Here is a 16,498-nt window from a genome sequence, read left to right on the forward strand (position 1 = left end):
CTCACAAAGTGCCTCATCATGGGTCCATAAAGAATAAATCTTATATATACGAATAATTTAAAACCCAGTGGATTCTGTCAAAAATAAATATTCTTGGGGGTGTGTAGGTGGTTCAGTGGTTAAGTATCCAACTCTTGATTTTGGCTCAGGTCACGATCTCAGGGTCCTGAGATCCAGATGTTGGGCTCTGTGCTGAGCACGGAGCCTACTTAAGATTCTCTCCTTTCCCTCTGCACCTTCTCTCTCAAAAAAAGTCAACATTCTTATAAACTGCCATGCTAATAGTACATATTTGTGTGTGACTATATATGTGTGTGTGTAAAACACCTCTGGATGTTTGTTAGCTAAAATGTGCCTATAATATTTTAGAGATTGGTTATAGAAAGGAATACTTTGTCTTTTTTTCTTTTTTTTATGATAGTCACAGAGAGAGAGAGAGAGAGAGAGAGAGAGGCAGAGACACAGGCAGAGGGAGAAGCAGGCTCCATGCACCGGGAGCCCGACGTGGGATTCGATACCGAGTCTCCAGGATCGCGCCCTGGGCCAAAGGCAGGCGCCAAACCGCTGCGCCACCCAGGGATCCTGAAAGGAATACTTTGGAAGCTGATTAATCTTTATAACAAAATATAACACAAAACATATTTATTCTTTTGTGATAGTCATTTTTTCTTAAAGACTTTGTTGAAGTAAATAGTGAATTTTAAAAAATATTTTATTTATTTATTCGAGAGAGAGAGAGAGAGGCAGAGACACAGGCAGAGGGAGAAGCAGGCTCCATGCAGGGAGCCCGAAGTGGGACTCGATCCTGGATCTCCAGGATCACGCCCCCCGGCTGAAGGTGGCGCTAAACCACTGAGCCACCCGGGCCGCCCAATAGTGAATTTTAATACAAAAATTTTGCAAGTTACAAATAATTATTTAAGAGATTATCAATTTAAGTTGGTTATAAAAATTATACTTAAATTTTATAGCAATGTTGGAAACGTAAATTTTCTCTGAATTTGTTGGCCAAAAATCTAACTTTTTGAAGAGAAATGAATGGTTATGTGTGGAGTTCTGTTCAGAAACTTTGAGAGAAGAAAAATGTTCATCTAGGAGATAAGATTTCATGTTCACTTGGAGAGTTGTGTTAACAGTATGGTTAAGGATAATCTTCAGTGTGAATGGTAGGTTATTTTACTTTTTAAAGGGAAAATGCAATTTTGGCTTAAATTATGCTCCATAGGTTTTAACTTTTATGACAATACTTAGATACAGTAAGGCTTAGTATTGGAATGGTTCTGAATAATGAGACATCCGTTTAATAAATATATTTTCCATTACAAATCTTACTTGTACTTGCTAACTGCTTTCAGGATGTCTAGAGAGTAAGAGGAAGGGAGAAGAGAAATGGGTAGCTGGGGTAGGTGATACAAGTAATATTGAAGGAATTCTATTTGAAATGGAGGCAGTATAGAAAAATAATGGAAAGAGAAAGTGTTCAGTCAGTGCCTTACAGACTCTTCACTGCATGGCATACTTAAGCATTTAAAAATTGGCCATTGGAAAAGAGTATCTGTGTACTTAAAGCTGGACTTAGAGAAAGGAAGCAAAGAATTCAGCAAGAATGGTGGCCTGTCAGGAAGGCAAGGGTTACTTGCCTTAACCCCCAGAGGGATCACAGCCAGGCAGGGGGGAGGAGGATTGAAGCGGAAGAGATTGGGGCACCTGAGCAGGCCATATAAAGGGAGGAGTTTCAAATGCTGACACTCCGGTTTGCAGAACTTCTTAAGACAGCTGTCATAACACTGAGGAGTACCTTGCTCGTGACTGGACTGAAGTGTGTGTGTGTGTGTGTGTGTGTGTGTGTTTAGAAGACAAGCCATTAATGCTAAGGCAGATGTTAGGAGTTGCTAAGTGTATCTGGAATCTAATAGTACCCGCCAAGCTGGCTGATCGCAGTTAATGATTGCTCAGAAGGGCTGGGAAGCAACTCCACAAAGAAAGGAAATGGTGGACCTGCCTCCAGGATTCCCGCATTCCGGGCGAGCAGTGTCCGAAGTTGCCGTCGGCTCCTCGCGCTCCCGGGGAGGAATGCGGCTCCCGCCCAACCCCCACAGAGGAGATGCCCCTTCCTCGGCGGGGGCGAGCTCGGTCCTGGTTTCCTGCAGGTGACAGCTCGGCTCACACCGGTCCGTTTCCTTCATCTCTTGTTACGGCAACACCTCAAAAGGAATGCTGAAGGATTTGCCTCTTTCAATGGTTTCCTGACAACTTATAAAATCAAAATCCTATTAAAAATAGGATCGGGGCGCGTTGCATTCATGTTTGACATTTTGGGGACTCCCAAGATCACCTTACCAATCAAGACTTTTAATAAAACGCACAAGCACACACACAAATCTCCGACGACGTAAACCCGAGGATTTGCAAGAGGCAGCTCCGTCAGGATTTCTCCCAGGTGCAGGACGCCAGAGGCAGGAAGGGAGGAGGACGGGAGTTACCTCATCTGAGGGGTCTCAGGGAAGAGAGAAGGGTGGGGGGCGCCCTTCCCTTCTCTCCCCTTCCACCTCGGAGGCAGAGACGCGAGTGGCGGCGGCGCGGCGGCGGGGCCGTCCGAGCACCACGGGTCTGGCGGGAAGCGCCCCGGCGCGCGAGCCCGCGGAGTGGGAGACCCTCCCCCGGGGGGACGCTGCCCGCGGCGGCCGGGGAGCGCGGGTCCGCCGCGATCCCAGGGTGCACCGCGCCCCGCCCCCTCCCCTCGCCGCGTCCCGCCTCCCCTCGGCCCGGGCCCCCTCCCTGCCGGCTCCGGGAGGCGGGGACGCGGCGTCGGCGGCGGCTTCTCCAGTCGCGTCTTTCTCACTCACTGAGGAGCCCGGCGGTGGCGGCACCTTCGGAGGCAGAGCGGCGGAGCTGCGAGCCCGTCGGCCAGCCGGTTGGAGGTCGGCCGGGACTAAGGGCGGGTCCGACAGACGGACGGACAGCGGAGCAGCCGGACGGCCCGAGTCGCCTCAAGTTCCGCCATGAGCTGGGGCACGGAGCTGTGGGTGAGTCCGGGTGCGGGGCGCCCCGCCGACCGTCGGCGGCCCGAGCGCCTTGGGCCCCACCCCCGCCCCTGGCGCCGGCGGAGGGCGGGGGCTCCACGCTTCTTTGTGTGCAGCCCCCCGCCCCAGTCGGCCGGGATGGAGGGGCTGCGGGCGCGCGCCCCGCCTCTGCGCCGCGGAGGGCTGAGGGCAGCGCCCCGGACGGCCAGAGGAGCGGCCCGCGGCCCCTGCGCCCGCCGCCATCCCCCCTGGTCGCGGTCTCTCCTCCGCCTTCACTTTCCGGACGCCTGGCTCGGTGCCGGGCCGCGCTCCTCTGCCTTTGTATCTCCCCGCCCGGAGGCGGGGGAGGGGGTCCATTGTCCCGAAGGGGCGCCGTTGGCCGGCAGGGAGGGGGCCGGCCGCGGCCGGCGGCCGGGGCGGGGGTCCCCGGGGCGAGGGCGTCGCCGGGCCCGGACGGCGCGGGGAGCCTCGAGGCGCCGCCCACCGCCGTCGCCCCAGGTAGGGGGAGCCGGGCGGCTTTGTTCGGAGCCCGGCCTCCGGCCAGCCAGGCCCAGCCCACAAACCCGCTTCCCTCTCCCAGTGCGTGTGCTCGGAACCAGCGCGCAGCTGTGGGGACTCCGGGTGGGCCAGCCCCGCTGCCGCCTTGGGCTGGGGCGCCGGGGACGCGGTTGGCTTTTGGAATCTGCCTTAAATTGATGGATCGATGGGAAGCCAGTTTTGCTAAAAAAATAAAAAATAAATTAAAAAAAGAGCGTGGGGCTTCCCAATTGCTTTACTTCCCCTTCCGCTGTTCTTTATCCTCACCGTTCTCCCCGCTTTGCTTTCTTTCCTACTTGCCTTGCTTGGGCGCTGAAGGCTTCAGACAATGCCCAGCGTCTGGCCAAGTGGCCAAGGTGCGGTTGGACTGTAAGGGGTCGGGGAATTCGCTCCGACGCAGCCTCGCAAGGGTGGAGGTGTGGAGGGCAGTGATTTCTCAGGTGCAGCCGAGGGACCCGGGGCGTGGGGGCGCTGTCCCGAGAGCTGCCTGGCTTCAGCCACTCCCCTTTTTATCCCACCTGTGCACATTTTCCGTGCCTTTTGTTATCGAGGGTCTTGTGAAACCGCTGCAGCGAAAGGGGAGAAAGAACTTTTTTTCCCTCGACGGGAGCAGTTGGGGTGCGACTGAAGGTAGATTGGTTAATTGAAGGGCAAAATGGTTTTTTCGGTTATTTTTCACCTTTTACTCACAGATTGGGAATCTTAGAACTGAAAGAGACTTTAGAGTTCAACTGGTTGAACACTTAGCTAGCTCAGGAATCTCCCGCAACATTCAGGACAAGTGTTTGCTTAGTCTGTAAACACACCACCCAAGAGAAAATATCTCAGACATCCGTTTATTAGATAGCATTAATTGTTCTTATATTAGAGAAGATTATCTAGTAAGTGAATTATGTAAAATTTGAGTTTACACTTGAGATTCTCAAGCATTATTGGTCTTTCGATTTTGTACATTTTATAATTGGTTATACTGCGTCATCAGTTAAAGTAGATGGGTATAGTTTTATTTTCCATTTTTTATAATTAGAAAATATAGATTTTTAAAAAGATTTTATTTATTCATGAGAGACAGAGAGAGAGAGGCAGAGACACAGGCAGGAGAAGCAGGCTCCTGATGGGAGCCTGATGTGGGACTCGATCCTGGGACTCCAGGATCAGGCCCTGGGTTGAAGGCAGGTGCTAAACCACCGAGCCACCCAGGGATCCCTAATTAGAAAAGATTTTTATTTTTACGTGCTTAAATGATCCACGTTTCAGAGGAAGCAAAAATGTACTTAGAATATTTTTTTAAAGTACACATAGGAAGAGTAGAGTTATTTAGATTGAACTTTTAGATTTAAAAAGCACTTCCTGTCATACTACAGAAAAACAATTTTGAGAAGAAACAAAATATTTTAGTGAAGATTAAAATGTGATTTTTGAAAGTTTTTTGTTATAATTTAAAAATTCAATAGTTTCTCAGCAACTTGGAAAGGTAAGTTGTAGAAGAGATGGGGATTTCTTTCTTTTCTTTCTTTCAAGATTTTATTCGTTTATTCATGAGAGAGGCGGAGACCTAGGCAGAGGGAGAAGCAGGCTTTCCGCAGGGAGCCTGTTGTGGGACTAGATCCCAGGACTCGGGATCACGCCCTGACCTGAAGGCAGAGGTTCAACTGCTGAGCCACCCAGGCGTCCCGAGATGGGGATTTCTGTTACCTAAAAAATTGTTTTGTATCCTTTTGAAAAATATGAAAAAAGATTTTAACTATTAAAATTTAATGCACCATGTTTTAAACTTTTTAGTTGTTTTAGGATTTGAGGGAAACATTATTAGAAACTGATAGAGAATCAGCTAGTATCATCTGGATGCTTAAACCTCAGATAAGTAGAAATTGGTGTAGAGGGCTATTGTTAGGACCTGGAGAGATCTTAGAAATATTTCACTGGACTTCCTGTTTTTACTGTTCTGTTTTGAATAAGGATATTGTGCTTCCAGGGGATTGTAACAAACACCTACACTGTGCTCTTGTCATTGATGAATTTGAGGTTGGGAGAATTCTCTTGATATTCCGAATTTAGAGACCAGTTCTGTTATTTCAAGTTTAGGATCACATTACTATCCAAAAGGTTTAATTACTGGAAACATGTTACAAAAAAATGATGAAAGCAGTTATGCACTCCAAGTTTCTTAATTATATTTATAGGAGTTTCATTGCTATTTTTTTTTTTAAGATTTTATTTATTTGTTCATGAGAGACAGGCAGAGACATAGGCAGAGGGAGAAGCAGGCTTCCTGCGAGGAGGCGGATTCAGCACTCCGATACTGAGAACCTTCCTGGGATCCCTCCTGGGATCACGCCCTGAGCCGAAGGCAGACGCTCAACTACTGAGCCACCCAGGCCTGCCTTCATTGCTATTTTGATGCTTCTTAAGTCTTATTTTAAATTTGAGAATAAAGTAATAAAATAAAGAACCACTTTAATACTGACTTTAGGGGACAGAACTAATAGTGATAGATTAAGTGGGTTATGTTGTACTGTGTGGTTGTGAGGGGGTATGAATTAACTGACAGTAGATTTGAGCTATGCTTCAAGGTATTCCAGGTGCTCCAAATGCGCATTTAAGTAAGCGTTGTATATATGCTACTCAGTTCTGAGTTCTGGGTAATACCAAACAAAGAGGTGACAGTGTCTTCATTATTTCCTCAAGCTGTAACATAATTATAAGATAGTATCTTAAGTGTTGTTTATTGTGTTGATTTCTTAAATTATCATGGGAAGAATGACTGGATCAAAAAGAGGCCCAAGTATGAATCAATGATTTCACAAAGCAATGATTTTATAATTATTACTCGTTTTACAAGTAAGAAAATTAGAGATTGGAGAATTTCTGTGTTTAGTCAATACGTTTTATTTATTAGGAGATACTTTTTTGTGTTTTGAGGAGCTAAATTTCGCCAGGAAAAAAAAATCCGTGTATGGATTGTGTGTGTATAGTTACGAAAAAATATGGCTGAGCACACTACATTCATATCATGATTTATTAAAAAATTTGCTCCCCAAGGGAAATGAGGTGATTCTTCTGGAAGTTAGAAGGTAGCTTCCAATATCTGACTTAATTTATAGGTTCTTATAAACCTTTGTTATGCCTTAGTTTCCTGGTCTATGTGATTTTTTTTTTTTAATTTTTATTTTTGGCCCTTGGCTTTAAGTAAAAGCCATTGTTATTTTCATTAAGTTATTAAGTGCATTTGACAAAGGTCATGCTCTTTTTGGAAGAAATTGAAAAATTTGAATTGGATGATAGATTCAGTGGATACCCTCAGTCTTTTTTTAAAAAATACTTTATTTATTCATGAGAAACGCACAGAGAGAGAGAGAGAGAGAGACAGAGACAAAGGCAGAGGGAGAAGCAGGCTCTATGCAGGGAGCCGGACATGGGAATGGATCCTGGGTCTCCAGGATCAGGCCCTGGGCCAAAGGCTGCGCTAAACTGCTGAGCCACTGGGCTGCCCAGATACCCCCAGTCTTAATCCTTAATGCTTCTTTATCTTTGTCCTCATAGCATTTATATAGCACTTCTGTTTTAATACCTATGCTGTAAGTGTACTAGACTTTTGAGTCTTGGAGTATAGAACTGAATTAATCACTGTTTTCACTGACTAAAACAATGCCTGTAGGTGATCATGCATATTTTGACCAATTGAATTAATAGTTCATTATCCAGAGTATTGATCACTGATTAAAAAGTGCATCTTGGAGGAAGTCATTATGGTTCTGAGGGCCTTTGCAGATGGATAGATTAAGTGCTTTAGATATCAGTTCAAGAATGTCTAAATAAATTGAAACCAAAATTATGAAGTTAAGGTTTAGTGTTTGGGTTAAAAACTTTTATGGTTGGGGAAGAACTAGTAAAAAGCTAGTTCTTATGACTTTACCTGACTCTTAGCTCTGTGATGTGACTGCAAAAATAGCTGATGAGATCTTAGACCACACTAATAGATTTGTCTAGAAGAAAGCAGTGTGATCCCATTGTAGTCTGTAGTGGTTAGACTATCTGTAATATTGACTGAATGTTACTTCAGATTTTTTAGAAAATCTGTGCATCTCTGTAGAGGAGGTTGACAAAAACTCCTTGTTTATTAATATTAATGGCATTGCTTTTTTTCAAGACTATGCAATTGCTGTAGGAATTTAGTTTAAACAATAAGTTATTGAGGTCTATTACGTGGGACACTGTGAATGTATGGTGAAATTTATGAGGTCTATAATATTGGTCCCGCTGTGAGGAAACTTGCTGTGAGAAAGTAATTTTGAGGTGATACTCTTTCCTAACTCCAAAATACTCCCCTATGTTAGTATCACTGTCCAGAATGTCTTCTGTTGACCAGTAACTCTGAACCCTCCTTTTCTTCAGAGTACACATTCTGGATAATATCTTTTTTATGGGACTACCGTCTTATGTTGCAGTATTTCTTGTACATTCAAACCTTCGGAAAATAGTCATGGTATAAATATTTATATCTTATGTGCCATTTTGTTGATAGAATTTGTTGTGTTTAATATTGTATTACAGGTATTGTTCTTAGTTAAGCAGGCTGAGAGTTAATTAAGACACCTGTTTATGCCACCATTCTATCCTGATTGTAGCAAGGTGGAAGCTGGAGAATGGCCTCTAACCTCTGCATTTGCTACTTCCTTTAAACCACTCAGTTCAATTCACCTTCCCTGCCTTTATTTTGGAACACTGATTGTCTTTTTCCTTCCCCCAATCTATAAATGTAAGTTTGGCTGGACACTTAAAAAACCCATTTTACCCAGACACCACCCTCTCCCTCTGCTCATCCCTCTGCTGTGCTCTCTTTCTTTCAAATAAATGAATAAAATCCTTTTTTAAAAAATCTTTTTTTAAAACCTATTTTTTCCTATATATGAGCCTGTTTGCAGGCAGAAAATAAGAGAATAGTAATGATTTATAATTATGGCACCTACAAGTGCTTTTTTACTTATTAGTCTTCAATCTTTAAACATTTTTAGCTCAATAGCAAAAAAGAAAAATTCTATTTTGGAGAACATAGTCATACCTACAGTGTATTAAAAACTAGTGGGAAAAGATTATATAAAGCTTTTGTTTTATAGGAAGCAGTATATATATACACTGTATTAGTCTGGGCTTTGTATATCTGACATACCAAAAAGATATTTGGCATGGGCTTTGAAATAAGGAAGGTTTTGCATATAGGTGGCTAAGTTCCTAGAGGGCAGAGATCATGTCTTATTCATTGCTTAATCATCATCTGATTCATTGCTGTATTTTCCCCTGTCAGCAGCACACTGCCTGGCATAGGGCCTGATGCTACTAAGATCTTTAGTAAATGTTTGCTGGATTGACCTGAATGTAGTGGTTGGGTTTGGTTTGAATTTGAGTAGAGGATGCCTAAAAGTAGGGATGCAGGGTAGATTGGGACCATGCTAAGAGGTTGATTTGACTGAATGGTTGATTTACATTCATGAACAGAGAGAGAGAGAGAGAGAGAGATGTGTTATTTATTTATTAGCATATAATTAACTCAATTTTTAGACCATTTAAAAGTCTAGAGGAAGTTGTAGTTTGTGATAGTAGAAGGAACTATTTCTTCCTTTTGAATCCTTTGATGGCAGGAGGAAGGATCTCTCCAGGTTTTAAAAGATGAAAGTTTATGACTTAATCACCTCTGTGAGAATATTTGAAGGGTGTTAATTCTTTTAACAATGTATTGGTCCTGATATCAGCTGCATTTTAAAAGTGTATGTTTTTTCTGCAGTTTGTTTATACTGTTTTTCCTTCTTCCCCCATCTGTGGGTTAACATTTTTACTTCTATATCAGTTTAATTCCAGTGCTTTTTCTGAGGCTGAGAGGTGTTCATTGGGAAATGCAATAAGTTTTGATCCTCCCAGCTTTGCTCTAATTAGTAGCTTCATGAGCTGATTTATGCACTGAGTTTCTCATGTAATAATAATAGAATATTTTGAGGTATCATCTTTAATAGATGGTAGAATGATAGATACTTTAAAATTTCAAATTGTGCTTAAAAATCTGTTGATACAGTTAATATTGTCACCTGTGCTTTTAAGCATTTTCCTTTTTTTTCTTAAAATAAGTTGTATTCTGTGATTGCTTTTATGGGATTTTCATTGACAAATTATGAAAACTACCTCTTTCAGACCATTGGGAGATGCTGTAAAGGCGTTTTAAGATGATGTCTGACTGCTCTTTGTAATGTGGGATTCAGCATTTAGAATTTATATAGAGCCCAAGAGAAAGAAATCTAGAATAGTAAGAATAAAAGTTTTTGTAAAATGTCCCTATTGAATTCAAATTAGTTATTAAAATTTGGGGCTTAGAAGCAATTTTTCCTAAAGTTCTTGGTGGAAAACTAATCATCGGACTTTCACAATACCTCATGAAATGTGTGAAATATTAGCATTATATATTTGTTGTAATTTGAAAAAATATAAATGTTTATATAGAGTCAGATTTTCCTATTTTTGCTACATCATTATTTTGTTCTTTCCAGAGTAAAAATCATGTTTTGTGTCTGCTGTATCCCGCTGTATACCACAAAATGAATAGACATATAATAGGCACTGAAATACTTGTTGAATGAGGAAATCAATGAGTTGCTCTAACTCTATCATCAGATTATGTTTTGAATACTAAGGGTATTTAGGTTTTTTTCCACAGCATGTATATTTCTTATATCTTTGTTTAACTTTAGGGACCCTTTGTTTTTAAGTAGACCCCACACCGAGTATGGGACTTGAACTCATGACCCCAAGATCAGAGCTCTACTGACTAAGCCAGCCAGGTGCCCCTTTATGGATTCTTTTTATAATCTGGAGATACAGCTGTTTGTGCCTTTTCATGTGAAATTTTTCTCTTTTATGTCTGAAATTCTCATTTCCTTGATTGTTTGAATACAAATGCTTATTTTTTAGTGATAGCATTTTTATGACCCTTTGGTTTCTAAAAATGAGAACAGTGAACATCTGTTGGTCATGTAAGAATAATGTAAATTGTCTGAAACTTAATTGGAAAAACATAAAAGATTGGTTTTTAGTGAGTATGAGTGTTAAGTTGATTCTGAGAGATTTTAAACAAACATTAGTGGTGGTTAGTTGAGTTTTTTTTTCTGTTAGAAATTATAAAAATCAAAATTATTGATAAAGCTATGGTAAATAGCTTTTGAATAAACACAAACTATAAAACACAAACTATAACTTCAATTTTCTAGACTTAGACTATGGACTAAATTAACTTTTTTTTTTTTTTTTTTTTAAGATCTTATTTATTCATTAGAACAGGAGAAGAAGGGCAGAGGCCTAGAGAGGAGCATACTCCCCACTGAGCAGGGAACTAACGCAAACCCTGTGACTATGACCCAAGCTGAATGCAGATGCCCACCCAGGCGCCCCCTAAATTAGCATCTTTTACTGTTTGCCAAGGCTCAATGTAATTAACATTTGTTAACTTTTTGAATCTGAAATGACCTTTCACCTCCATTTTTTTAAAGTTTCATTAAGATATAAATTCATACATTAAAGTGTACAAATCTTACCTGTTTGACATTAAGATTTTTAAAAAAATTGAACAACACTTCTGTAATTCCCGCTAGGATCAAGATACAGAAGTTTCCTTCATGTCATTCCCAGTGAATATCCACCTAAAAGTAACTACTATTCTGACTTGTATTGCTTTTGATTACTTTTGTAGGTTTTTAAAACCTCACATGAATAATATCATGCAATATGTATTCTTTTTTGTCGGTCTTCTTTAACATACTGTGTATGAGATTCATTCTTAGTGGAAGTTCAGGGCTTGAAATTCCCTGTACAGTTGTTGGATTTTGATTTCTGTCCCCATATCTTGTGCTATATTCTCAAAACAAAGATTTTTAGGATTGGCAAACACCTTCAGGGCAAAAGTAGCTTTTATTCCTTTTTTTCCCCTTATTTTTTGCTTGTAACTTTGTAATTCCTTGTTATCTTGGCTCGCTTGTCTTTGATGCCTTACGTTTTTGAAATATATTTTATCCGTATTTTAAAGCTTTTATCCAGTAGAATAGTGATAGGTGATCCAAGAAACCTAGCCTGCTACTTACTATTGGAAACTGAAAATTGTTAACATTGAGTTTTTAATTATTTTGCTGTTGTATTTTTAACTTCTAAGAGCTGTTTTTTCTTAGTGAACTTTTTTTTTTTTTATAAGAAATTTCCATGCCAAGTGTGGAGCCCAGTGTGGGGCTTGAGCTTATGATGCTGAGATCAAGAGCTGAGCTGAAATCAAGAGTTGGATGCTTAACTCACTGAGCCACCAAGGAGCTCCTGTTGTCTAAATGTACTTTTAACATAGCATCCTCTGCTTAACTTTTCTTAGTTCTTTGTGTATACCAAAAATAGGTTTTTGTTTTATTGTGTTTAGTTTTCTTAGGCTTACAGAATATTTGTAGCTTCCAAGTTGCTTTTTTCCTCTTTTTACTAGTTTTGGTTCTGGTTTTTCATGTTAGAGATTAAGTATTTTGTGATCCTAGGATCCTGGAAAGATTTCTGTCAAGATTAGGGCATACTGAGTTCTGATATGCCCTACCGGTAAGATTAGGGTTTGAGCTGTTTGAAGTTTTTGATTCCTTTAAGGGTTCTTGCTTAATACTTACCCCTGGGATTGTTCAGATCTCTACCTCTTTTCCAATCCAATTGTGAAAGCTCAGGAGGTATACTGTAGTCTTTTGAAGTCATACTTATCATTGCTCTTTACAATGCTGGGGACCACAGCTTGATTATTTTTTTTCAACAGGTGCTTAAATAGTTTATTTGTCTTATATAACAAGATATTTGGGGGTAGGCAGTTCCTGGCTTGGGTTCATGAACTTAGCACTTTTAGGATCAGCATCTATGGAACTGTTTTGGACTTTCCTTTATTTGCAAGTTGCAGCTCCAAGTATCATGTCTGTATTTAAGGCCAAAAAAAAAAAAAAAAAAAAGAAAGAGGAACAACATCAAATGTGTCTGCCTCTTTGTCGGGAAGGCAAAAGCTTTCCAGTGTTTTTGCAATAAACTTCCTCTTAGGTCTCACTGTCCATAGCTGGGCACATTGCCACCTGAAAAAAGTAGAGTTCTATAAGAAAGGAAGAAGGGAAATAATTATAAGGTACCTCAAAATACAGAATTTGTGGTGTCTGTCCCCGAGGAATTAATGATTGCTTTGTAGAGGCAAAACACACACATGCATGTACACATGTGTATATTTATTTATGGATATTTGAATAATAGCAAGGGGGTCAAGAATAGGCAGTAATAGAAGTGATGAAGCAGATATCTTAGAGTTGAGGTCTTTTGGAGTCTAACATGGCCCACCATCATTTTAAGAGGCTCGGTGGTAAAGGGCTTATGTGTCTTACCTGCAGTTTATAGCCCATCTTTTGTTTGCCAGACCATGCCACGGTGACATCACCTGCCAGAATAGATGGGTGTTTTGCATACATGGTCAGAATTGATGGTTAGGGCTTGTTGAAGTTTACCTAACCTCAGGCTGAGTAAAGGGCATTGCAGGGACTGAAGAAAGGGTACTGAAATAGAAGTCCAGAAGTTTATTTTGTGAGGAGAAAGTTTTCCTGGATGTTGGAAACAATAAAAATCTCCTGTAATGATCCAAGTCTCTTAGTCATGTAGATATAATACCAAGCTATTAAAATTACTCCAGGAAGTAAGAAGCCATCAGCCTGGAGTTACTGGCACTTGCTTTTCTTTTCTTTATTTAAATCGATGCATTAGCATGGTACATTTCTTAGAAATAATCAATATTTATTGTTAACTAAAATCCATAGTGTAGTTTTTAGCTTAGTCTTACCTAATGTCTCTTTTCTTAAAGATTTTATTTATTCATTTTACAGAGAGCACAAGCAGGGGGAGCATCTATCTATAGGGAGCGTCTATCTATAGATGCAGGGCTCTATCCCAGGACCCTGGGATCATGATCCAAGCTGAAGGCAGACACCCAACCGACTGAGCTACCCAGACACCACCCCTAATGTCTTTTTTCTGTTCCACATTACATTTAGTTGTCATGTCTCCTTAGGCACTTCTTGGCTGCCACTTTTTCAGACTTTTCATGTTGATCATCTTGAGAATTGAGAGGAGTATTGGTCAGGTATATTGCAAGATGCCCTTCTGTTGGAATTTGTTTGATGTTTTGTGATCAGATTGGGTTTTTGGGGAGGATGATCATGTGCCATTTTCATCACATTGTTTCAAAGATACATATTATCAACAGGATTTATTACTGTTGATATTGATTTTACTCACTTGGCTGAAGTAACATTTATCAGATTTCTCTACAGTACAGTTACCCCCCCTCCCCTTTGCTATATTCTTTGGAAGGAAGTCACTGTTATAGCCCACACTGAAAGAGAGAGGAGTTATGCTTCCTTTTTTTAGGGTTGGAGTATCTTATATAATTTCTTTGGAATTCTTTTGCATGGAAAATTTGTCTTTTTCCCCATTAATCACTCATTCATTTATAGCAGTATGGACTCAAGGATATAATCCAGTACTGCTTCACTTATTTTGTTGATCAGACTGTTCTGCCTTTGGCCATTGGAAGCACTTTCAGTTGGCTTCTGTGCCCCTGTAACACACCTCCATCAGTAAGGATTAAAAAAAAAGATTTATCGATCTATCTATCAGAGAGAATGTGCAAGGGGAGGGGCAAAGGGAGAGTGGGGAAGCAGACTCCCCACTGAGCAGGAAGCCTAACCTGGGGCTTGATCCTAGGACCCTGAGATCATGACCTGAGCTGAAACTCAGAGTCAGATGTTCAACTAAGCCACCCAGGCACTCCAGTAAGAATTTTTTAAAGGACTTCTTTACTTCTTTGGACTGTAAGATGGTCCAGACTTATGCATATTTTCTGTCCCAGTTCTAGAATCAGCCATTTTTCCAAAGAGCCTGGATTCCTTTTATTGGAGAATGGTATTAGAGACCAAGATAAAGGTGATAGATATGCTTGCTGCTGCAATTTTATTTTTTTAGTCTCTCTCAGCTATAAAACAAACTCTGCTATAAAACAAAGAAATACATGTGTATATACTAAGCTATGTATATGTAGTATATCTATAAATATTTCTTTTTTTTTAAGATTTTATTTATTTATTCATGAGAGACGGAGGGAGAGAGAGAGAGGCAGAGACACAGGCAGAGGGAGAGGCAGGCTTCATGCAGGGAGCCTGATGTGGGACTTGATCCTGGGACCCCAGGGTCATGCCCTGGGCTGAAGGCGGCACTAAACCGCCAGGCCACTGGGGATGCCCTATAAATATTTCTATGTGTAACCATCTGTGTCTATATTAAGTTAAATATTTATGTCTCCAACTCTATACCATTTGTATATGTATCTTTCTAGCCTCTTCTTGCTTATCTGTAAATTTCCACTTAGGACAACTCCTTTTGGCTGCCATTAATTTGCTTAATTGTTCTTTTTCAATATAGATGTGGTATAGCATTATCAGAATTATTAACCTGCAGCCCTCTGGAGAACAACTTTATCAACTAGAGTACAGTACTTATATGCAGTTCCTTTTCCCTCTAGTTCTACAGACTGGTTACATTTTCACAGTTACTTAGGTTAGCACTATTTATTCCCCCCACCCACTTCAGTGAACTTGTTTCATACATTTATAATACAGTTAGATTTTTTTGTTTTTTTAATCTCGGTTTGTATTCTTTCTTGGGATTCTCTGACTTTCTCAATGATTTTTTTTTTTTTTTTTAATTGCATAGATAGGGGCCTGGGTTGTTCAGTTGGTTAAATGTCCATCTCTTGATTTAGGCTCAGGTCATGATGTTAGGGTTGTGAAATCGAACCCCATGTAGATGCAGAGCTTGCTTAAGATTCTCTGTCTCCCTTTCTCCCTGCCCTTGCTATCCTCTTTATTTAAAAAAAAAAAAAAAATGGTATAGATTAAAGCTGGTTACTTGTGCTGTGAAGTTCTGCAGGTTTTGACAAATGACTAATGTTACGTATCTAACATTCCAAGATCATAAATAATAGTTTCACCTTTTAAAAATCCCCTGTGGCCTATCTCACCCCCAATTAGGATAGCTACTGTGAAAACAACAGAAGAAAAAGCAAGTGCTGGCAAGGATGTGAAGAACTTAGAACCCTGTGCACTATGGGTGGGAATGTAAAATGGTGCAGCTACTGTGATAAACAGTATGGTGTTTCCTCAGAAGTTAATCATGGAATTACCATGTAACCCAGCAATTCCATTTCTGAGTATTTACCAAAATACTTGAAAAGAGACACAGGCAGAGGGAGAAGCAGGCTCCATGCAAGGAGCCTGATGTGGGACTCGACCCCGGGACTCCAGGATCACGCCCCAGGCCAAAGGCAGGTGCTAAACTGCTGAGCCACTCAGGGATCCCAAAAGCAGGATCTTTTTGTTTTGTTGTGTTTTTTTGTTTTGTTTTTTAAAGTAAGCCCTACATCTGGGACGCCTGGGTGGCTCAGTGGTTGAGCATCTGGCTTTAGCTCAGGGTGTGATCCCTGGGTCTGGGATCAAGTCCTAAATCGGGCTCCTTGTGGGGAGCCTGCCTCTCCCTCTGCCTATGTCTCTGCCTAAAGTGGGGCTTGAACTCATGACACTGAGATTAAAAGTCACACGCTTCATATATGTAGTGAGTTAGGTGGTCTAAAAGCAGGGTCTTTTTTTTTTTTTTTTTTTTTGGTATTTTTTTTTTTATTGGAGTTCGATTTGTCAACATATAGTATAACACCCAATGCTCATCCTGTCAGGAGCCCCCCTTCAGTGCCCTTCACCCAGTCATCCCATCCACCTGCCCGCCTCCCCTTCTACTACCCCTTGTTCGTTTCCCAGAGTTGGAGTCTCTCATGTTCTGTCACCCTCTCTGATATTTCCCACTCA

General features: G+C 41.1%; 1 protein-coding gene and 1 long non-coding RNA gene across 7 annotated transcripts in view; one reads left to right on the forward strand and one right to left on the reverse strand.

Moving 5' to 3' along the window:
• Positions 1–694: 694 nt before the first annotated feature.
• LOC140637978 (uncharacterized) lies at positions 695–2,644 on the reverse strand. Its single transcript, XR_012035093.1, has 2 exons — positions 2,341–2,644; positions 695–2,253 (listed from the first exon to the last, which is right to left on the reverse strand). It is a non-coding gene; the product is annotated as an uncharacterized lncRNA (long non-coding RNA).
• Positions 2,645–2,727: 83 nt separating this feature from the next.
• Positions 2,728–16,498, forward strand: part of FNBP1L (formin binding protein 1 like) — a 120,362-nt gene continuing 106,591 nt past the window's right edge. For 5 of the 6 annotated variants that reach the window (XM_072834570.1, XM_072834571.1, XM_072834573.1 and 2 more), the window contains exon 1: positions 2,728–3,026. In XM_072834570.1, the coding sequence (XP_072690671.1) occupies positions 3,003–3,026 (24 nt within the window). In that variant the 5' untranslated portion in view covers positions 2,728–3,002. The remainder of the gene's footprint in view (positions 3,027–16,498) is intronic. The other variant, XM_072834576.1, reaches the window with a different exon arrangement.

The sequence above is a fragment of the Canis lupus genome, chromosome 8 (assembly GCF_048164855.1).
Source record: "Canis lupus baileyi chromosome 8, mCanLup2.hap1, whole genome shotgun sequence".
NCBI classification, from domain to species: Eukaryota; Metazoa; Chordata; class Mammalia; order Carnivora; family Canidae; genus Canis; species Canis lupus.